The following is a 24,456-nucleotide window of genomic DNA, read 5'->3' on the forward strand; positions in this document are numbered from 1 at the left end:
TATTTTGTCTCTATGCAGTTAAAGCAGTACGATTACTTTAAAAAAAGTTCAGATATATCTAAATATGTCAAAATAAAGGAAACATTTTTTTTTCAAAAAAAAATTTTTTTTAATAAATATTTTTTTTTACATTTTTTTTAAATTTTTTTTTTTTTTTAAAGTAATTTTTTGTCCAATTTATAGTTTCTCAAATATTTTATTTTTTCGAAGTAAAATTTTTTCTAAAATGTTAATCGTTTTTAAAAAATAATAATTTTGGTACGGAAAGTTTCAGCAATTTGCCTTAATTGCCTTAAGACAGAATTCCACTTACAGCTAGTTCTAATATGTTGCAGGCCACAATATGGAAAAAATGTATTGCACACCAAGAACAGCAGATGAGACAATGAGCTCGATTAAGCAACGAAAGAACAACAAACGCATCTCCAAATTCTGGCGCAGCGTAGAACGCCAAAATCGAGACATCTTCACCTGTTTGTGCAAACCGACCGACGATGCGCAAATTGACCAGTCCATTGAATCCGCGGATTTTATTTAATGATTAATTTATGCATTTTGAAATGAAATATAATTGAACAATACATTGTACAATGTTTTTTGTTGATTATTGTAAGTTTATTGTAATTATTGTTGGTCATATTAAATTTTGGTGTTAGAATATTGTGTTAAAATATGTAATATAAAACGATAAATAAACAATCGTATTCCAAAAATTTCAAGAGTATTACACTTTCTTTTATTACGTACGGACTACCAACCGCGACCAATTTCTATGTAATGTACATACCCACAATTCGATTTTTTCCATGATTAATGCTGCAGTTTAGTATAAGTATGTACTTAATGTAATCTAAGATAATATGTATATACATACATAAGGGAGTTTCAATTTGCATCGTGCCCTAATGCAAATTGCTGGAACTTCACGCAACGTAATTAAAAATTCGAGTAATAAAAATAATCAATAATTGTTTCAAATAATTGCAAATAGATTATCTTCTATATATTATATATAAAAATAAGTCGAGTTTTCCTTCCTGATCAAATTTTTCCTTTTCAAATATAAAACAAACAAAAAATTTCTTCATTTTTCTCACGAAACCATCTGGTGGCGAAACGGAGTTCATCGGGTTTGCTAGAATTTAATAAATATACAACATTATTCTTCATCCATTTGATTATCCAGATTTTCGATTATCTGAATGACTATCAACACTAATTAGTCCGGTTAATCGAGGTTCTACTGTAACTACAAACAAAGTAGTGCATGGCATAGTGCCTTCAGGGAAATAGCTGGTACTTCCGTACCAAAAAATAAAATTATTAGAACAGATTCAATCTTTTTAGATTATCGATTTTTGAGATTTTCAAATTTTATATTTTTGAGATTTTTAAAAGAGTGAATTTTTTTTTTTTATAATTTGAAATATTTTTTAAATTTTGAACTTTTTTTACATACGCATCGTAGTATTACAGATAAACATTGGTACGAAACCCATAGAAATGTTAACAAAATTTGTTTTTATCATTAAAATATCTATAAAACATATGATAATTTGATGTGCGTATGTCTAATTATCATATTTATCCGCCAAATGGCATTTTTTCACTTTTTTATTGGATTTCCAAAACAAACCAAATGGTAGAACTGCCTTTCCAAAAATTTGCTACAGTTCTTCCAAATAAATCGTTTTTTGAATCATTCAAATCTGACGCTCGGTTCTCTCAAAAATTGAATTACCGTTTTGGCACTTTTTGCCCTGTATCTTCGAAACGGCTGAACTTACCTTTGCCAAAAACTAATCAGCATGTCTCCTTATCAATGGAAATCGAATGATTTTTGAATCATACATATTGGTTACATACACACACATACATCATTTTTTCTAAGATATGCCAAAATGTTAAGAAACCTTCGAAACGTAAAGATATATAAAAAAAATATTTTGGATTTTTTTTGCAATTACTCCAACTTACGCTAAGTCAATTATCAAAAAAATAATATATCATTTTCTTTAGACTGGAAGCAGGGGAGACTAGGCACGATTGTGCCACTTGTTTTTTTGATCAGCCATAATTTTTTAATTTACCAGTTAGCTGAGGTTAAATTGAAATACTGAAATACTGACCTTAAATATGACGGATTAGTAATAAAATCAAATCATACAAGAAAACAGCAAGTGTCATAACCGTTTTCAAAATAAAGAAAACAGGAAAACTTAATAAACTATAGTACTACAAGGGTATAATATTTCCGCTTATCACATATTTTTTGTATTTGCAGCGTAATTATATACGTAACCCTTTCATAATTCACTACCGCAATATTATCACAATAATGAAAAAATTATAATAAATATTTTAGATAAGAATTATCGTTTGTTTTAATTTTCATAAATAGAAAGAAACAAAAAATTGCGCACATTTAGTTTACGAGAAGATATTGCTATGTTATAATTAAAACAGCAAAGGTTCCACTCGAATACAGAATGAAACTCCTAGTATTGTGCTTAAATTTGGCAATTTTATGTATAGTTTGTGGTAAGTGAGTATAAAAATATATAATTTTATTAATCAAATCATGATTTTCATCATTTCAACAATATTTATAAGTACAACTATACTTTTACTAGCGAATGTTTTTTAATATTTTAATGAAGTGACCGTTCAGAAATGAACAAAAAAAGATTATTGGATCATGGTCTTAAAAAATATTAAGCAAATAATAAAAAGAACTTAATATTTACTCTGATCTGAATAATCTATACATATATTTATATTTTATATTTGATTGTAGAATCGGATGAACTTAAGCCAGAGTCTTCAGGCACCGATCTTATAAGCGAAAATAGATTCGATGTTGAACCCAAATCGATTTCTAGACAAAATGATCCAGGCTTGATAGGAAAGAATCACATTTCATCAATACCAGAAATCATGAAAGAAACAAATCTATAGCCAAAGCAAAGGCTTTGTTGATTAAGAAAGTCAAAATCCACAAGCATAGAAAAGGTGGTAGAAAATCATCAAATCAACTAAAACAGAATGGTGAAACAAAGGGTAAAACTTGTATAATTACTATTTAGATTAATTTAATACGCAGTTAAAATATTCATTTAAAAATTTCCAGTTAACTTTACGTAGGTAAACATATGAGCAGTTATGCAGACCTTCAACAAACGTAATTACAGTAATTGTGGTATATAAATATGATAATATCTTTTGTTTTCTGAATTTTTTAAATTTTAAATTTGTTTGGTTGGTATATTATCATCTACGTTAAGTTATAATTACTTTCAATTTTCAAATCTATGAAATGAATTAGCATTATTATCAAGTTATTATTACCAATTATAATAATGAATTGGGAAAGTGATACAAAACTTCCTAGAGAAATATACAGTGATATTGCATTTATAGTTTTAATTACATTTTTACAAATCTCGCTATATATTTATATATATAAATTAATAATTTAATTTATATCACGTGATGAGTGCTCAAAAAATAAAAAGTTGAAGTACGTGAAAAAATACAATTTTTCTTATTATTTTTTTAACAATCCATATCAACTTTTAGTTCCTTAACCTTCAGCGTGTTCTTTACTACTTCTTTTACTAATCATTAATCATCCCAATTTAAAAACTTTCCAATATTTCTGCGTCTTATACTGTTTAATACTACGTTTAATATAGTTAAAATTATTGTTTTGCAAGTCATCATAATTTATAATATGATTACAAATAATTTTCACCTTTACATACCTTTTGTTTTTTCACTTATTATTGGAATTTCGAGTTTTTACTATTTACCACACTATGGGTATTTATAAGATACAAGAACACCTTTATCAATTTGTCGGTATAAATAATTCTTAATATAACCTCAATCATTTTTATAATATTTTTTTTTCAATTTATTTCAATTTAAAAAGATATATTTCAATATATATATAATGGTTACAACATAATAATGGATTGGTATATAATTCTACCCTTGGGTATTATACTTTCATATTTACAATTTTAGATCAGTACAAATATTGTTCTTTAAATATTACTTATATACATTTGAAATTTCTTATTTATATAATTTTTTTATCCCTACAGCGAATATAGTAGAAGAAATGTGTTGCTGTCAAAGAACTGTAGGAAAACCAGCAAGCTCTAAAAGGCCAACAAAAAAGAACCACAAACGAATCTACAATTTCAAGAGCGCCGTAAGACACCAAAAACGAGACGTCAATACATGTTGGTGCCGCCAAATAGATGACAATGATGGTGGTGTAATAGACAAACCAAATACAGATTCGACAACCACAACCAGTTCAAGTTCGACTACAAATACACCAACTACCACAGCAGTTCCTGATTTTGGTACAAAACCTATAACACCTTCGGATGCACCAACTACACCAATACCAGATGAATCCGAAGAAGATGAGGATGATGAAGATGAAGACGATGAAGATTTTTTTGATGAAGATGAAGATGATGATAGTGACGAATTTGATGATGATTTTTTTGATGATTAATATTCGCTTTTAAATTATAAGGATTAACGTTAAATCATATATATCTAAATATAACTGTTATATATAGCAGTTTTTTCGCACAACACTGCAACATTGTTGTTAGTTATATTTTATTTCTAGTTCATTTTTTTAGAAAAATATATAATTTTTTTTGACAAATATGACTGTTGAAGTATTTTATATATTGTATGTGGTTTTTATGTTTCTTAAAGAATTTGCGTGTTCTTTTCTCTATGGACGAGTCAAAATGGAATACCAAACATATGGAAGCATATTAAAAAAAGTTTTAGAAACATAATTTAATAATTAAGAACAATAATTTTTCCCTTACAATTTCCGGATGAAGTTTTTTACGAAGCTTGTGAAAAATTATTATCTTATATAAATTTTTCAAATTGTAAAAAGTATATAGATGAAGATAGAAACGCATGTTACCAGGAATCCATTCAAACGATGGAAAGAAAAACTAAATTTTGTTTCTAAATAAATTTAATAGACTTTTATACGTTTTGGGCCGATTGACTCTTAGAAAAAAAATTATATATATTATATATATATAATATATATATATATATATATTAGAGCGGGTCGATTTGTATGGGTCAAAAAAAGTCGCATAAGCACATATGATTTTCGGATACTAGAAATCAAAAAAAGATACTTTGCTAAAGAAATCATTCCTCTAAAATGAATTCTGATATCGCGTGCATTGACCTAAAAATAAGGGTTAAAATTTGAAAAATTCCATTTTAACCCATTCAGAATGCGTCCCCCAATCGCGTCCAAATGTATGACTAAACCCCACTAAACTTTGGAAGGCCGATCCACCCATGCCCAAGGTTCACTACCTGAAACTGTCTCTGAGAGGTTTTTCAAAATTTAACCCTTATCTTTGGATCAATGCACGAGACATCAGAATTCGTTTTAGAGGTATGGTTTCTTGAGAAAAGTATTTTATTTTGATTCTAGAATCCGAAAGTCATATGTGCCTAAGTGACCTTTAAATCGACCCGCCCTATATATTATTTTTATGCATACATATCTATTATATCAAGGTATAATTGGTAGTTTACTTACCTCAAAAACATGATTTCTAAATGATGCATACAGAATGTCTTCTGATCTTAAACGTGACATATACCTCACTCCAGCCAAATGACAAAGGCAACAATTGTCGTCTGTAACCATATTTGGTTTCGATCTGTAAATAATATACATTTGATTAAATCAATAATAATAATAATAATAATATAATCAAATTTATGAACCAGATTAAAAAAAAATTCAACAAATATCCTTTGTCCAACAAAAATATGTCTATTGACTAATAATAGCAATTAGAATGATCACAAAGTTATCATTTGATTCTAATATATGTATTAATTGTGATAATTTTAGTCCCATCACGAGATAAAAATATTATATACATAGTGAAGAGTTAGGATTTAAACTTCTCTATTTTTAGGGTTGCGATAACTCATATATTATATATATATCTATATAACCTATTTATTATTTATAATTATTTTTTTACCTGAAACAAGCACAGCATGTAGCTTTTCGCATAAGTCGATATAGGCCAGTACAGCAATGAGTGTACATGACGAATGGCCAACCGTAAGTGGCCATTGAAAACCTCATAAAATGTTTGGCCATGTGCATGTTCATCCAAGAAGGACAGGTTGAAAATATTCGAAGCATATCTGCAAATTCAAGATGTGGTAAGTTATAACTTGTTCTATGATAAAAATCTACACGACTGTTTACTAAAAATAAATAAACAATTTTCGTAGGTGTGTTATTACATTATATTTTTCATATATGTACCGGTGGTATATTGTGGTTCTTCTTCAGCCAACATTTGCAATCGCCTTCTTTCACGTGTGTCTCTTTTTTGCCTCACTCGCAGGAGTACGCAACCGGCCAAAACATCAGAAGGCACCAAATCGGTACCTCGAAACAACGTACTGAGCAAAGCTAGAAAATACATAAAAAAATAATATATTATTATTTAAATTAAACTTATTATTTAGATTAAATAAACAATAAATCATAACAATCATAACAAATAATCATATGATATTTGAAAAACTTTTAAAATTTTTTACTTTTAGCATAATGATCACCTATGCTTTATAGGTATACGTTTATATGTATTTAAGTGTGCATCTTTGTATGTATGTATATAATTAAATACATTAAATCACAATATAAGCTTTATATAAAAATACTAATAAAATTTGAAAGATAATGTAAAAATTTATTTTTGTTATAAGATTGCTGTGTTTCCTATACCAGAATATGTCATAATGATATACAGTATGTATGAATTATATTGAGTAAAAATATAAAAAATAAGCATAACAATAATGATTATTTGCAACAAGTTGTCCATATATCTTTGCTAAAGTCAAAGAATTTTCACGACCTTAAAAAACTATAACCAGCAAATATTTGATTTCTGTAAACATAAATCTCTAAACCTAGTACTTTTATAACAATTTTGGCCTATTTTAAATTAATCTACGCTTTAGATTTATTTTTTCTAAACATTTTTTTTTATTTATCCCAACAATGACTTATGCAAATTATTTCAAGTCACGATTTCAATATAGTTATTGACCGTGTCATCATAGAGCAAAAACGAAAAATATTTAGATGGAATTTTAGTTCATGTTCAAAACATGTTTTTATTCTCAAGACATGCAATGGTTATTTGCATTTATTAAGACATATATACACATTTATATAGGATATATACATTTTGGTCAGAAAAAAATACAAATTCGAATGTATTTGATTGATCGACATAGATAATACATGATGTATTGATAACATGTATTATCAAGGCAATTCTCTATTTTTCTAATTATTGATTGTCCTTTGTTAGTTTGTTATATTTGTAATATTATAATTTAGCTGAATCAATCATAGTTATAAGAGTTTCTATACTGATAATTCATGGTAAATTTATAACACACTTAAGATACTATATTTTGCAATTAACAATTCAATATAAAACTTTTATAGATACATATATTACTCAGGTGTGATTGATAAAAATACCAAAGTGCCAATAGGCTAATAATCGCCATAGGCATTATAAAGTATTGACCATTAGCTGTTGGAATATTCTAGCTTGAAAAATCATAATCCATAATAATAACTCCATAAATGTCTCACTAAACGTTTTAATACTTAACTAGTTACGTAAGAGGGCTTCCAATAATCATGTGATATTTCTAGATGAAGATGGGGGTTGGAATGGGAGGGTGGTGCATGGTATACACCATTTTCCCCATGGTGGTGGTACGTGCATTTACTTTTTACCTGATTTTTTTTAATAGTCCAAACATTTTCAAAAAAATCAAAAATTTTATTTACAATTTTGTCTCGAAACGAAAAATACATGCAATGTTTGGTGGGGGAGAGGGGGTAATTTTGAATATTACCACAAATCACCAAGGCAAAGGTGGGGGGGCGGAAATCTTTAAAAAATAAATCACGAGATTAATGGACGCCCCCTAACATTTATATACCTAATATATTAATAAACAGCTAATAATCCCATCTTCATAATAATTTTCCATTTCCTTACCAGCGATTTGCTGAAAAGCTTCATTTCCAAGTTCATCGCTCCGCATGCAGCAGCACGCCCAGCGAAACCTCTTCAACCAGAGCGCCGTCAGCTTTCGGTGCATGTTCGACTGCGAAGGCGTAGCAGTGGAACCAGGAGAACCCTGCACACAACAACTGGCTGATGTGGAACCCAGAGGATCGAACACCATTGCGAGGCCGAAAACCGTGAGTGCGAAAAGCACCCAGTTGAATAATACAATCGCTGGGGGGAAAAATAAATTTTTATTTATATGTTCATAAAATTTATAAATGTGAAATTGAATATCTCTTTCAAATCTTGAAAATGGTTCAAACAGAATGTTTATATAATAATAAATTATATTATTTGAATCAGGACTTGATTTTAACATTGAATATATGTCACAGGTATTGCATATATATATTCTATACTATCTTTTTTATTTATATCCTTTCTATTTTAATGTTCTTCTAACTGATTTCTTCTTTCTTCTTTTTTTGGTTTCTAAATCTGATCTTAAATTCTTATTAGTCCAGTAATTTAAGCTTAAATTAGGTAAGAATCTCGAAATTCGAAAGACCCAGCTGTAAGTCTGTATATTCTCGGTAAATACACCCTAAAAGTTGTCTCAAAACCTACATTACGTACACCCTACCATATGTAGGTTTTAAGACAACTTTTAGGGCGTATTTACAGACTTACAGCTGGGTATATTGAATTCCGAGGTGAACTTACTATAATGACTATATATTGTTTTTTTTTGTTATTTTAATACTTTTAATTTTTCATTCAAATTCAACTCGACCTAATTCTGATTTCCTCCAATTCTGATCTTTTCTTACTTTCTTCTTATTTCTAAGTTTATTCCTATTCGATTCAATAATTTTAATTATGTTTAATTTCAAATTAACTAATCAACAATCCCATTTCTATTGAACTTTTTATATTTTTTATGTAATTGCCAAGAATCGATCCAAGGACGAATCAATTGATAAAATAATTAACCAAGTATCATTAAAAGCTTTGATTCCTCGAAAGCCTCTTTTGGACAACTCATTTTATTTGATATAATTTTTGTATTGAACCATATTGAATATTGATGTCCAACAATATTACAAGTTAAATCGTGTTAAATGTTCATCTAGTACTAGTAAATGTGCATCGATGATCATCAATATAATAATAGTCGTTATATCGATATAATTGCTATTGATAGTTACAATAATTAATTGGGTTTGAACAAAGAATAATATCATCAGCTTTGGGCTCTGATAAAATAATATCATATTCAAGTTTTACTTTATTGACATTTTTTATTTTTTTTAAATTTTTATATATTTTTTATTTGTTGGATAGGTTGAATTACAGTATTTTATTAAGATATATGGGTTTATTATCCAAGGGTGTTATACTAACTAATAAATATTGTTAAACATTTTATCCTAATATTCAGACTATATGGAATTATTTTCAGAATTAATAATATTTTTCCCATACATTATAATATATGGGAAAAAAAGAAAAAACTATAATTATTACTTAAGAACTTAACATATATGTAAAACTATAAGCAAATGCTATAGGCGCCGAGTATAATAAACATTGCATAAATAATTAAAATTTAATTTTAGTGATTGATCTGTTGTATAAGAAAGTATTTGAATTATCCAAATATGGAACTCGGCAATAAATGTGATGAAAAATATGTATATTGTATATTTGTTATATACAAATAAATAAAAACATATAAAAAATTAAATACTGGTAATATAAAATTGTTGTAGCAGAAATATTACTGAAGTACAGTAAATCCCCGTTAAAACGATTATCTAGAGACCGGACCAAAAACGCATCTTATACTAGAATTTGTATAGAGACAATATATTTTAAGGTGGCGCAAAGTGGCGTATTATGAAGAATAAGAATAAGAAGGTACATAAAACTACGCTAATTGCATTATATCAAAATATTGATCAAAATCTTGAAATCCTCTCATATACAATTAAATTTATTCCAATCGATCAATTACCATGCACTGATTTACGTGCATCTTAGAATCCATCGATAAGACAGTTTAAATATTTAATTAGAAATAAATTTCTAAATTGGCCTATTAACCAAAGATTCGTAGAAAGGCGTGTGTGTGATAGATCCATCTTATTACTGGAACATTTGTCAATAAAATGCTGTCCGATGCATGTCGCAACACAAAAAAGTTTTTAATGTCAACACAAATGCAACGCGGCAGCAAAAAGTTGCAACTCGTAGCGCGAGCGTTACGACATTCGCGTTATTCACGTTTCGTGTAGTTGCCGCGAACACGGTCATTGGCACTGCGAGGAACTGGGATTGTGTATGTTTATTTTCTAATGATTAATCGAAATTGGATATCGATGCAATCATGCAAATGTTTTTGGTCAATGGACACACGAGCTCCAACCAACACTTTCTGGAAGTTCAAACTCGTGCCCAAAACATATTTGGGACGTAGAAATTGATAACAAGGTGATATTGATATATTTGGGATAATCGTAATCGATAGAGTTGAGTTGAATGGAAATTTATACTTGGGCTAAACTCAAACCAGAATTATTGATCTTTTAGATTCGAATAAAATATAGATATAGGAGGCAGCAACGTTTTCAAAACAAGAACTTTAGCCAAAATAATTTTTTGGTATGTCGTCCTGGGTGCTCTTTTGATTAGATGGTCTTTGGGCCATCTGGCAACAGAAAGTCGTTGCGTTTATTAGTGCTCAGTCAACTTGTATAGTGAGATTTCAAAATTTTGAAAGCATTTTAGTCAGTCCAATTGTCATTTTTTTGATTTTGAATAGGTTCACAAGACTCACATTTTTTGTTGCCAGACATTTTTGGCGCTGCTATAAATAAGTGCCAGGCGCCAATATTTTTTTTTAATTAAAATATATATTATTTGAACATCAGAACGTAAGGATCCTATAACTTGTTGTGATAATTTGACTAAACGATGACTTAACCAATACATTTTTGTGAAAGACCAACTAATTGTCTTATCTTCTTACAATTCTTTACAGTCCTTACAATTTCTGTAACACCAATTTTTTATGGATGCAGCAATGCCAGGCAAGGGCTGTTTTTGCATTGAATTAGATTACTATCTATATTTCCAAGTGAAAATCACTCTTGCACTAATGCTTGATATCAAGCTGCTGAGATAATTATATGTAGAATCTGAGAACTTTGATTAAAGTCCAAGAGATATAACCACTAATCCACAAGCAAACCCAATATAATAATAATAGAGACTTACAGTCTCTACTACAATTAATTTCTATAATACCAATCAATTTTTTTATTGATGCATCAACGCCGGGCAAGGGCTATTTTTATATAGAATCATATTGTTATCTATATTTAGAAGTGAAAATCACTATGTCAATACTGCTTGACATCAGGTTGATGAGATATAAGTCGATTCTGAGACCTTTGACTAAAATCCAATAGCTCTAATATAATAATAATAGAGATACACAAACTCAACTACAAATTTATGCACGACTAATTAATTTCACCTTTAAATTTCAGTAATACCGATTAATTTTTTTATTGATGCAGCAATGCCGGGCAAGGGCTATTTTCATGTGGAATCATATTGGTATCTATATTTCCAAGTGAAAATTACTATGTCACTACTGCTTGATATCAAGCTGTTGAGATAGGTATAGATTCTGAGAAATTTGCTTAAAAACCAATAGTTCTAACGGGTGATATAGACTCTATTACAAATTCATACACGACTATTTGATTTCACCTTTTAAATTTTTGCAAAACCATTTTTTTTATTGATGAAGCAATGCCAAACAAGGGCTATTTTTATGTGGAATCATATTGCCATCTAAATTTTCAAGTAAAAATCACTATGGAATTACTGCTTTAAATAAAATCCAATAGATCTAACTACTATTCTATGAGCAATCTTTTATTATATAATAGATAATAGAGACATTCAGACCCAATAGGGTCCCTCAATAGAGGGCAATTAATTTCACCATTTACATTTTTAACATAATTTTGTGTGCATTCTAGCTATTATTGAACATTGGTTTATTATAATCATAACTTTTTTTTTTTTCTGATTATCGTCAGTAAAAAATTAGAACCGGAAGATTAGAAAATTTATACAGTTCGTTTAAATACTGCACACACGCCGAAAAATATGATGACTGGATAGTTTTTAAACAATGAAATAGAAATTTGATGTCAAATGTCATGTTAACAATTACGCAATCCATTTTTATGAATAACAAGTTTAAAAAATCACAAGTGTTTATGATGATGACCTTCGCAATCCTGGGAAGTCTAATTATAAGGTTACCTAGTATTTTCATAATATCCTTTACAAAACGGCTGTGAACTGCATAAAATAGTTCATTTAAATTGACTTCATAAATAGGAGCTAATCTTTTCTAATAATATTAATTCCAAAACGCCTGAATGCAATTAGAATGTAGTGTGATCTAATAAAAAATGGCCTTGCTTGGTAGCTCTTATTAAGGAACTTACATCACATAAGATCGAGTTCTTTGAACTACTTTTTCCGGCATGTAACTGGTACCTACACATATGTATAATAGTTGGAAAATTCATATCCTGAAAATAACCAGATTTTCCAATAAGATTTCTATTAATTTACTAATATTGATTAGTTATAAGTAGAATCGTAGTTGCCGCCATATCTGTTGTATCAGATACACATCTTGGGTAGCAATTATAGGCAAAAATTATAAAAATCTAATTTTTTTGGTATTTCACAAATAGTCAAATTTTTTCTAATGTTTTGCAAGCGTGAGTTTAAAAGAAACTTTACAAAAACTTACACTTAATAAATTATTATTTACTCAAACTCCCAATCAAATTTTCATACGAAGTTCAGCTACTCTACCCTTGCGATTATATCCTTGCCATAATAATTGTTGTGTTATATTACACTTATAATATAGAAACACAATAATTGGTTAAAAAATATAAATATGTATAATATAAAAATCTAAGTTTATAAAAATTTTCTTCTATTCAACAATACTCTATTACCATTACTCTATTATCTCATCTGTTTCCCTTCAAATTTGCCTCGCCCAACATAAATATTATGCGAAAACAAATTGTATTCGACGCAATAAGGCATCAGTTTCGCAACTTAAAGGTATTTGAAATTAAATATACATATGCAAGTTTTATAATAATTATCTGGTAGCGTACAAGGTGAGGTGAATGTGCACAGAACGCGTTAATATTGAAATTCCACGATATTGCTCCTAGGTTAGGCAACTAACGAAACGTTAATTTCTATGGTATTCAGGACGAAACTGGTATGGGACAATTTGTAATAGATTCAGTAGTAGCCAATTAAAGTATTTTACTCATGCATTTTTGCAAAATTCCTTAAAAAGTGAGGAAATGAGTGATACAGCACCTGCAAGATGACTAAATTTGATCTAAGTGCAATATACGTTCCAAGATCATTAAAAAAAGTTAAGAATAAAAATTTGATATAAAATTATAGAAGCAATGTGTATTTTTCTATCAAAAAGTCGGATTCATTTGAATTGATTGATAAAATACTCCAAAATAGCTACTTGAGTTGCTCATCTTCTTCAGTTCTCATATCAGCAAAATAACCAAATATATAGGTACATATAAATTTTAATAATTTCATCATTTTTAAAGTTTCCAATGAAAGTGTTTTACGGATATATTCTTGTAAAATTTCTGGAAAATTAAGGATATCATTGATACACCATCTTCAAAACGACTAAACATGATCTACAGCTGCAATATGCATTTTAGGATATATTTTGTGGATATAAGTGATAATTTCTTAAAAATAAGGTTTGGAAATCCAATATAAGATTTTGATTATGGAATAATAAAATCTTTAAATAGAAGAAATGTGATAATTTCTATCAGGAAATTAGTTTTATTGATATTCGGAAATAGATTCTTCAAGTGTCAATTCATAAATCAGTAGAATAGCCAAAAATATCTGTAGATCCTCATCTTAATGTGAAATGTTTTATATTAGTATTTCATAATTGCAGTTTTTAATTAAATTCATATACTCCTATAAAAATTCCTAAAATTTGAGAATATCAGTGATGTAATTTTTTATCATAAAATTAGTATTATTTAAAATAATTGATATTTGGAAATAACTTCTTTACATGCGATTTACCAATCAGCAAAACAGCCGAAAATCTATCTATAAATTCTAACAATCTCGTTGTAAAATATTTTATAGTAGAATTTATAGTTGTATAAAATAGTTCTCTAAGATCCCATCGCAAAGCATGAAATTATATTATATTTTAGTACAAATTAGCAACTAATTTATAACTATGTATTTATACTAAAAACGATATAACGTGACTAAATGACCACCCGGTTAATGGCCTTAATAAATAAAATAATTATGAAGTGAAGGTTTGATAATAAATTGCAACCAAGAGAAATTGAAATTTAAATTTGTTGTTTTGAAATAATATATTTATTTATTTCAAAAATGTAAAAAATGAAAAAAGTAAAAGTAAGTTTAGCGCGAAAGTATTTATATCAAATTAAATTCTTTCCGAACCAGTTCCCAAAATTAATATCGGTCAGTTTTCTAATTCGAACGACGCGGATGACCCAGAAAAACAATCGACACTCTGCAAAACAAACCGAATAAATAAATGATTACGAACCAATCAATAAATATTACCTTCTATGACTGTTCGAGAAAATAGCTCGGTGTTAGGACATACTATGACATCACTGAAAGCCCAGAGCGTTCCCAAGATATTCAGCCCCAACTCTGGTAAGTGCAGAAATATCCTGTAATAAATTTACAATCAATTTTTTTCAAGCAAAATTTTTTTTTGTTTATAGGGATAGGTGTAAATATTTCCACTTTTTAAATGCGTAATAAAGACAAAAGTTGCTGTAAATTGTAAATAGAATAATTCAGATACTTGCTGTTTCATGATTGTTTTTATGACCTCGGTCGAAGGCCTTGCAGGAAAATTAAAAATAAATTTAGCTATTTGTTACGGGGATATCTGCTTTCAATCAATGTTATTTATAAATCAGTTTTTATTTCAATGGCGAGTTAAATATTTTACTAGAATTTTTCCTCAATTATTTGATAAAAATATTTTATATTTGATTAGAATAACATATTGATTTATAAATAAGCTTCAAAAATATTTTAATTGGGAATGAAGAAAAGTAAAAGTTTCATAATCAGAACTGAACGCTAAATTAAAATTTAATTTCATGATGTATATTATAGCAACTAACCAATACATTTTGAAAAAAAGCATTCGAAATACTTGATAAATAGTTAAAAATAATGCAAAATTAATATATAGATAATATAATATGATATAGATGAAATATAAAGACTTAAATCCCTTACTTATCTCAGTTAATGTAGTATATTGTAATCGCATAATTAAGATTTCAAGTACCTATTTCAGCTTTTATAAATAACTATTAATTCTGTGAACAAAAATTAAGAACGATGACAAATTCAATATAAGAATAAATGTTTGATTTTAAAATATTTATAACTTGTATTACTATAAACTCAGTATTACTATATAATTGTACTATTAATTATAAGTAAGTATTAGTTATATAATTGTAAGATTTAAATAATAGATTGTAATGTATTAGTAATGAAGTGAATGACTAATTTGTATACAAGATACCGAATAAATTCATTTTAAAAAATTGAAAAAAACTAAATTTGCAAATGAGTTTTGTAAAACAAAATTTAAAGCCTTCATCGCATTTACGGTCAAAATATAAACATCAATTTTAAATTAATCTTTATGCGTTCTACACCTATATAATCTTATCATTAATTATATTTTCGCCTCTCTCAAACACTTTTGAAATGAGCATTCAAAATTCAGATAAACAGCCAAAAAATCTACGAAATTGATATGTAGTTTAAATATAAAGATCAAAATTCCTTTCTTAGTATTATTTTATTATAATATGAGTAACTATTTAATGCCGGATACCAAATATTAAAAGTATACAAGGAAGGAGAAATTCAAATAAACACTGTATGTGCAATTCTTAAATATATATTATATAACAACTAATCATTACGATTTGATATGAGTATCCAGAATCAAAGTAATAGTTTAAGATACTATTAAGTCGATTTATAATCAAAACTATAAAATAGAAAATTCCTACATATGTAATACATATATTGTAATAGTATGTAATCAAGCTTGCAAACGCAGATATTTCAGTTTATTTGGGAAACTATTCCATTATTAGCGGAATTGAAATATTAAGAGTATAGAAGAAGTTACATACTATAAACAAAAAATAAATATTCAATGTTAAAGTATATATAAAGCATTTATTCCTTATAACTTGCAATAAGCATTGATTGATTAAATGATAGGAACAATTGGTAAATAATCAAAAATAATGTAAAATGATTGTAAAGTGAAAATAAGGACTAAAATCCCTCACTTAATATTTAATTAAGATACACAATACTTTAATTAAGATTTTTTTATTTCCCAAGATTAAATTATTATCTGTCTTTAATACAAAAACCATTCAGTAATAATTATGATCAGTAATAATTATCATCAGCGGTCTACATTTTTTGTTGATTGAGGACATATTTGTGAACTAAATACAAAAGGAACTGATAATTAAAAGTGATAGCTAATACAGAAAACGAAATTGAACAGGAAACAAAAAAATCCAAATTTATAATAATTAGAGTAAATTAGTAATTAAGAAAAAAATACGAAATAGTAATAAATTTTATTAAGATTGCAAGCATATAAATCAGCTTAGATGGGTACCTATTTAATGATATCCTTAATTAGTTTTAAAAAAAGCATACAAGAATAAGTGCCAAATTCGAAGCAGAATTATTTATTAGTTTTCTATTAGTTTTTAAAGAAAATCTTTACTACTATTCTTTCTATCCAAACTTACTTAACCGCCAGCAAAGGCGCCACATGCCTCCTGGCTCTAGTGTCGGTTATGGTGCCCTGGGCGCTGCGGTTGATCAGCGCTAGCAGCAGGACGGCTCCAGCCGAGAGCACCGCTATCGTGCCGGCCATGTACGCCCGCACCGGAGTTCCGCCGTCGCAGCCCAGCGTGGAATCCCAATACCGCACCAGGGCGAGAGACATTAAGACAAGCCTGAAATAATAAAAATCAGAAATTATAAAATATTCATTTAAAAGCATAGCTCTGTACGGATCAGAGAAATGGACTCTAAGGAAAGCCGACAAGAACTATCTGGGGAGTTTTGAAATGTGGTGTTGGAGAAGAAGGGAGAAAATGAAGCGGACTGACCAGATAACAAAGGAAGAAGTTTTGAGAAGAGTGGACGAAAAAAGGACGGTAGGGTAGGGCGAGGCTAGTTGAGCAAATTTTTACTTAAACGGATGTAGCTCCTCAATGAAAAGTATCAATAAATTGCTATACGGTTTAATGGATTTGTTGTTTATCGCTTAACAAAAGTGTTAATACTATTTTTTGGTAATAAGTTAAATTTAAAAGCTACAGCTGTTTAAATTCAAAAAGTCAAGTATGCTCAATGTACCCCATAGGTGGGGCAAGTTGAGCACTAAGAAAGTATAATAAAATCATAAGTTCAATGTCGATTAGGGATGAAATAAAATAAGTTTTCAATAACCAGTTCTATATTTATAGTCTTTATTGACACAGAAAACAAAACTTATAGTAATTTGCTTTGAATAATTAACGAAAAGTAGAATCAACAAAACAATATCGTATCTTAGGAATAAAAAAAAACGTGAGAATTATACCCAGAATCTCTGTGCATATCAAAAGTACTATGCAGAATATGGAAGAATAACATTTACCTGATTAAAAATAAATAACATTTGACTAAACCAGACGAAAACTCGTGATGAACTACTTTTTTACTTTTTAATTTAAAAATAAACAAAACGCCCGTGAGCCTCACTCATTTGTCCAGCGGCCACTAGCGATTACGGGATGTTTATTTGTCCCAAACCTCTATCTTTCCGGCATATAATGCCTAAACGGACGGTGAATAGTTTTCGAGATATTTCGATTGCTCAACTTGCCCCTATGTTCAACTAGCCCCGCTCTACCCTACAGAACATGATCATTAAAAGAAAAGGAAACTGGAACGAACCCATTTTGCAAAAAGAGTGCCTTCTATAAGACGTCGTCGAAGGCAAAATAGAAGTACTGAAAGAATTGAGAAAAAGAAGAATGACTTACGCAGGAAGAGCCGAAGAACAAGACTAGGAAGATGTTTGGAAAGGAAATTTCATAAAAACGAATATAAAGTGATTATTGGTCATTCATTATTGGTAATAAAACGGAAAAAATCATTAATTTTCTGATGCTCTCATACCATGGACCTACCTTAGGGCAGACTACTATTTAGTATTATTATTATTCATATAAAAGTTGCAACAAGTACATATTGAATACTGGCTAGGGCTACTATATTATTCCAAAATTGATTTTCTACAAAAGTTAATCTTTTGGAGTACTTTTATTAATTTTTTTTAGTAACAAGTACATTGTTTTGTAACTCTAAATATAGCTTCCTATTGTATAATCAAGTATTTAAAATAATCATTACAAAAATGAAGTAATTAATTATGTAAGACTTGTTGGAACAAAAAATTGACATAGAAAGTGTAGATAAAAAATTAAAAATTGCGAGGTGAGATGGCTGTTAATAGTCAAATACAAATGCGAAACAAATTAATGTCTTGTATTTATGCTTAAAGTATAGGTAAACCATATTCTACTTAAATATATTTGAATGTAAATTTTACACGAAAACCAAAAACAAAAATTTATTAAATTTAAGAAATTTAGTCACTTTTTTCACATCTCTATAAAATGAAAATGGTTAACAAAATAAAAAATTGAAGAAAGAAATTAAAGCTTTTGAAATAAGAATGTAAAAAATAAATAACTCAAAAATACAAATTATGAAAAGAGATATATAAATTACTTTTTCTTACCTTACCTTATTAAAAAAATATCAATGTATATGAAGTTATTTATCATGGCTTATTGTTAGATCAGCGTAAACTGAGTATTATTATTAATTGTGCTAATTGTACTATTAATCATAAGTATAAGTATTATACATTATGTAATAATCTGTTTATAGTATATAAAATTGTAGGAATTATATTATGAAATGGAATATTATAGTCATCAAGTAAATGCCGAATTTGTAAACAGGATGTCAAATAAATTCATTTAAAAACATAAAAAACAAAATTCTCAAATGAATTTTGTAAAACGCAGAAATTCAGAGCCTTCATTGCATTTATTCATGTTTATGCGTTTTCCACCTATATAATCATACCGTTAATTATATCTTCGCCTCTCTCAAACACTTTTAAAATAAATATGTTGAACACATTTAGAAACAATAAACATAATGATCTGTTTATAGATTCTCAGTCTATATTTGAATCCTAAAACATTCCACAAATAACGTATTGTTTGAGATATTTATAGACGAGACATAGTAAACACTCATAATCTGAATTTTTGGCAAAACAAAAACCGGCAATTTGCTTTGAGATATTTAATCTGAGAGAAAAACAAATTGGGTCACGTAAGCCTTTCTCTATTAGTCATTATTGTTTTTTTTGCTATTTGTAAATATTGATTTTAGAATATAATTATTTTAAGAAAAATCGTGAATGCTATTTAACGGATTGCAATTGATTCTTTGATTTATGTGAACAATTCAGCAAAACAACAAAACCTTTTGCTTGGGTTCAACTTTTTGGTCTTACTTAATTTGAAAATATTTTATGAACTTGAGCTTTCTGATTATGTAATACGACCGAGTATAAAATGAGGTTTTATTATTTCGTGGAAGTGATGACTATTATTTTTAATTTTGCTACTTTATACAACACAAAACTCGTAATACAAACAAGTTCTACATTTTAATTGTGAGCACTCTAAACTGTTTTATTATATGTACTTAAATATACCAATTCGCATCTTTATTATAGCTTTTTCTATGAATCGATTGGTCATTTTATCTAATCTGTGGTTATTTACAATCATGTATAGTTCTTTTTTAATTTAAGCAATAACTTATTAATTAGTGACGCATTTTACACATCACATTTATTTCTAAAGAATGCATGTGATTAATGAAAAAAATAACGTTTGAAACAATGCATATATAAACAAATTCATAGAACGGAATTATTATTTTCCTGAAGTTGTGTTTATATGATCACTGAGAGAATGAATAATTTTGTTTGCAAATACAATTTAACTTGAAAATAATTTTTATTACTAAAATCAAATTATTTGCAACAAATAACAATTATTCGTAAAAACAAAGCCCATATAAAAACTAGCATAAACAAATATCGTAATAGCAAAAATAACAAAGTTTGTGGAATCATCAGTTTTTTATAATTTTTATTACACAATATTTTTACTGAGAAGGACAAGTAAAACTATCTGAGAAGGACAAGTAAGACTACAGGAATAAAAATAAAACCTCTAAAAGTACAAAAATACATCATCTGACCCTTGACACTAATAATAATATATAAGGTAGAGTTGGGCTTTAAGATCTGCGGTTAAAATGGTCCACCACAAATTTCTCAAGGAAATTTGCATTTTTTTTAACTACAATATTTTAAAGTAGAGGGAAAAAGATGTTATGAAAATTCATAACAAAAGTATTCTCTTTTTCTGTTAGTTTTTTAGTTTGTGAGCACTATTGTTTAGTTTACGAGACCTTTAATATAAATTTTAAGTATTTGTTATTGTATTGTTGTATAAGATGCATTGTTAATTTTAAGTTAGATTCAACCGTGTTTTTTTAACCTCTATAAAAGCTTTCATGTGGGGGAATGGGGGGTACAAAGAACCAACTAAACCTTTACCCTCGCAAAAGTGTAAACAATACAAAATAGCAAACAAAAAGTGAATTAAGTTAAAAAAGCTATTTTACAAGATATAAATTAAATAAATACTTATGCCAACTCTGATGATAAATATTTGTGACAAAACCAGATCAATGTTATTTACAGTGTTATCTCTGTAGAAAAATGCTCCCATGAAATTAATATTTTGCATTGGTTAAATGATGTAAATATTATTTCGTAAAATCCCTTTAAAATTAAAAATACAAATAGGACCTGTTTGCCACCCAGCCCTCCCATTTTACCCCGCCTATGGGTGAGAACGACCAGATGTCAATGTTTTGAAAAATTGCAAAAAAAAAAATTTACGATGGTGAATTAGTTGGAAGTTTTACTGAATAGAGTCAGATAGTTGTTTGTTTGATGTGTGTTATTTGTTGTGATATAACTCTTTTAGTTTTCCCAATATAATTGCTCAAAGTCAAGTAAGGTAAAAAAATTCCCTTCCAACTAATTTTACAATATTGTTGACGAAAAAAAATGTATGGTGCGCTATATAATTATACACAATGTAATAAAATAACATTGTAAAGTTGATTGATAAAATGTATATGGCTAATGTACTCGTATACGAAGTCAAAAATTAACAATAAAGAAAAAAGTTTAATTAAACTTTTGTGCCCCGTTGCCCTACCCTATATATTTTATATTAACCTATTATATGGATGGATGTCTGCTAATAAATTTTATATATATATATATATATATATATATATAATAGCAAACCCGACGAACTCCGTTTCGCCACCAGATGGTTTCGTGAGAAAGATGAAGAAATTATTGTTTGTTTTATATTTCAAAAGGAAAAAAATGATTTTATTACACAACAGTAATGAATTCATTTCGATTACAAAAATGAAGTGTTTTTAGTTGAACTTCTCTAAGTAAATGAAAGTGAATCCGCGAATTATCAGTTTCATTGAAGTGCTCTTTGGTAAACCACATTTTTTATTTTTTGGTCTGACGTTAACACAAACAAAGCGGATGGTTTCTCAACTCGTGAACAGGCAACGTATAACTGCCCATGTGAAAAACAATGATTTTCTGAATCTATTTGAAATTTATCCCGCAAACACTAAGCGATTGGCCTTGCGACTTGTTATTGCGAAAGCAAGGCGAACTGGAAATTGCAATTGTTTGAAGTCAAACGGAAAACCAGTCGGAATCATTGGTATGTCACCAAATCGCCAGCAATTTTTGATTGAATGGTGAAATTCAGTGCGTGTACATCATTATTCTTTGCGGCAAGAATTGCTCGTTGACTTAACCAAGCATAATTCTGATAATTCTCACTAATGTCATTACTCAAATTTTTAATTACGGTGCGTGAAGTTCCAGCAATTTGCATTAAGGCACGATGCCATGCACCACTAAGCTATAAACCTTGCGGAGCCCGAGACCTTTCGAATGAATGCAAAATTGTCGAAATCGGTTCGCGCGTTCTGCAGTTATATCGTCAGGAAGGAAAACCCGACTTATTTTTATATATATGTAGACAGTGGTGTTGTGCTAATATTTTTTTTGCCGGAACGCTATAATTTAAAATCCGGTTCAAAAAATTTGATATATTTCGATAAGAACTCACAAATCTAATATATTGACTTCTTATATAATTAACTCTATTATATACAGCTAGTCTATACATTAAATTGTACAAGTATGAGGGAATCATTGAGTACATAATTTATTATCTTTAATAACATTAATTATATTTATTGTGATATTATTTGTATTCATTAATACTTACAGGTATTTATTATGATATAAAAGTACTCAAGATTTATTACAATACTTCATAAGACTTAACCTAATAATACGATAGATAACCTATTACCTATCTTACTATACTATATTATTGTATGTAGGTAGATATCTATTATCAATCATACCGTGAGATACCTATACCGTCATTAACTTATTAAATATCTATATACTTTTTACTTCTTATAAATATTACTGTCTAATTTATATATTTACCTATATTATATAGGTTTACCTTACACCCTATGTATTATCTCTACCTATCTATTGTCTATACCGGGAATTGAACCCGGGACTTCCGCGTGGCGGTCGCGCACCTTAACCACTACCCTATCGGGTACCCCCATTAATAATATAATATGGGACGCACTGTTGTTTCCGCTGGTCATTTTCTAATTAATTAGGTAATTAATACTAAGGTGACGCAACGACACGCGAAAAAAGACGGTTGATTGTAGCGTTACGGTGGTGTAGTGGCTAAGGTTGTCGCGTGCCACGCGGCGGACCCGGGTTCGATTCTCGGTAGGGTTAATGTAGCGTGTAAGGAAAATTATAGGTAATAGGATATATAGTAGATATAGGTTAGGTGTATTCGGTATACAATGTAGGGATTTGAGAGTATATGATGAAATATAGCGTATGGTATAGATGTAAGGCGTGTAGTATAGAATGCAACGTACAGGCATACGTAAGGCTATAAAAATACACGAATAGGAACCTATGATGTAGGTGTTAGCGTATAAAAAATGCGAATGAATATAAGATTTAATTTATAAATATTATTTTTTCTATAAGAATTTTTATCTCGGTATTAAGTATCTAAAATATCCAAATTATCCGTTAAGGCATCGATTACACCTTACTGCTGCCTTTGCCGTTATCACTTCATAGAAAATTAATTACTGCACTTTTAAACGATTGTGTGCACTGTGCGACAATAGACATAGAACTATAAATTTTATTAAATGTTTGAGTAACTTGTGCGAGTTGATTTTCTTAAGATGTTCTTCGTCTCGCAACTTACTGAATTCTAAAAATTCTAAATTTAAAAATATAATATAAAAATTATTATACCGCTGTCTGGAAAGGATGGCAATTTATAAATATACAGACTAATACATACAGAATTTGGAATTTTTCTATAATCCGTAATATTGAGAAAGTTTGCATTAGACCTAAAAAGGGATGCTTATTTACCTAAGCTATGGAAATATATATGGAAAAACTATATGATTTGCACATGCATCCTGTGCTCACTTAAACTAAACAATGATCATAATATATTTAACGAATTTTTAACAGTATTTCCAAATTACATGACGTTCCGGCGCGTTCCGGCGCGTTCCGGCGCGTTCCGGCTCGACGACACCACTGTATGTAGATATATATGTATGTATAAATAAATCATATAAATGAATGCTTACCATATTATCCTGAGGAGAAGTTCGAATAAACAGGGAAAGACCAAGTCATCCGAGGCGGCGAGCCACTTCCGGCCAAATAGGCGCAGCGCAGGCATGCCGCCTGAAAGAGACGACGGCAAATATTTAATTAAAATTAACTAAATTA

The 24,456-nt window shown here is 28.8% G+C and overlaps 1 protein-coding gene and 1 long non-coding RNA gene across 2 annotated transcripts in view; one reads left to right on the top strand and one right to left on the bottom strand.

The window, feature by feature from the left end:
• Positions 1-2,435: 2,435 nt before the first annotated feature.
• On the top strand, positions 2,436-4,416 carry LOC113368114. Its single transcript, XR_003366341.1, has 3 exons — positions 2,436-2,541; positions 2,798-3,060; positions 4,110-4,416. It is a non-coding gene; the product is annotated as an uncharacterized LOC113368114 (long non-coding RNA).
• Positions 4,417-5,611: 1,195 nt separating this feature from the next.
• LOC113368108 (sn1-specific diacylglycerol lipase beta-like) overlaps positions 5,612-24,456 on the bottom strand; it is a gene marked incomplete at its 3' end in the record, with an annotated part of 54,684 nt that continues 35,839 nt past the window's right edge. The window contains 7 exon segments of the mRNA XM_026609670.1: positions 5,612-5,735; positions 6,069-6,237; positions 6,362-6,511; positions 8,133-8,375; positions 14,871-14,983; positions 17,129-17,338; positions 24,312-24,411. Of these exon segments, the coding sequence (XP_026465455.1) occupies positions 5,612-5,735; positions 6,069-6,237; positions 6,362-6,511; positions 8,133-8,375; positions 14,871-14,983; positions 17,129-17,338; positions 24,312-24,406 (1,104 nt within the window).

Source organism: Ctenocephalides felis, unplaced genomic scaffold (assembly GCF_003426905.1).
Source record: "Ctenocephalides felis isolate EL2017-DRISC unplaced genomic scaffold, ASM342690v1 CF-g0.4_SCAFFOLD_01170, whole genome shotgun sequence".
In the NCBI taxonomy this organism is placed as follows: domain Eukaryota; kingdom Metazoa; phylum Arthropoda; class Insecta; order Siphonaptera; family Pulicidae; genus Ctenocephalides; species Ctenocephalides felis.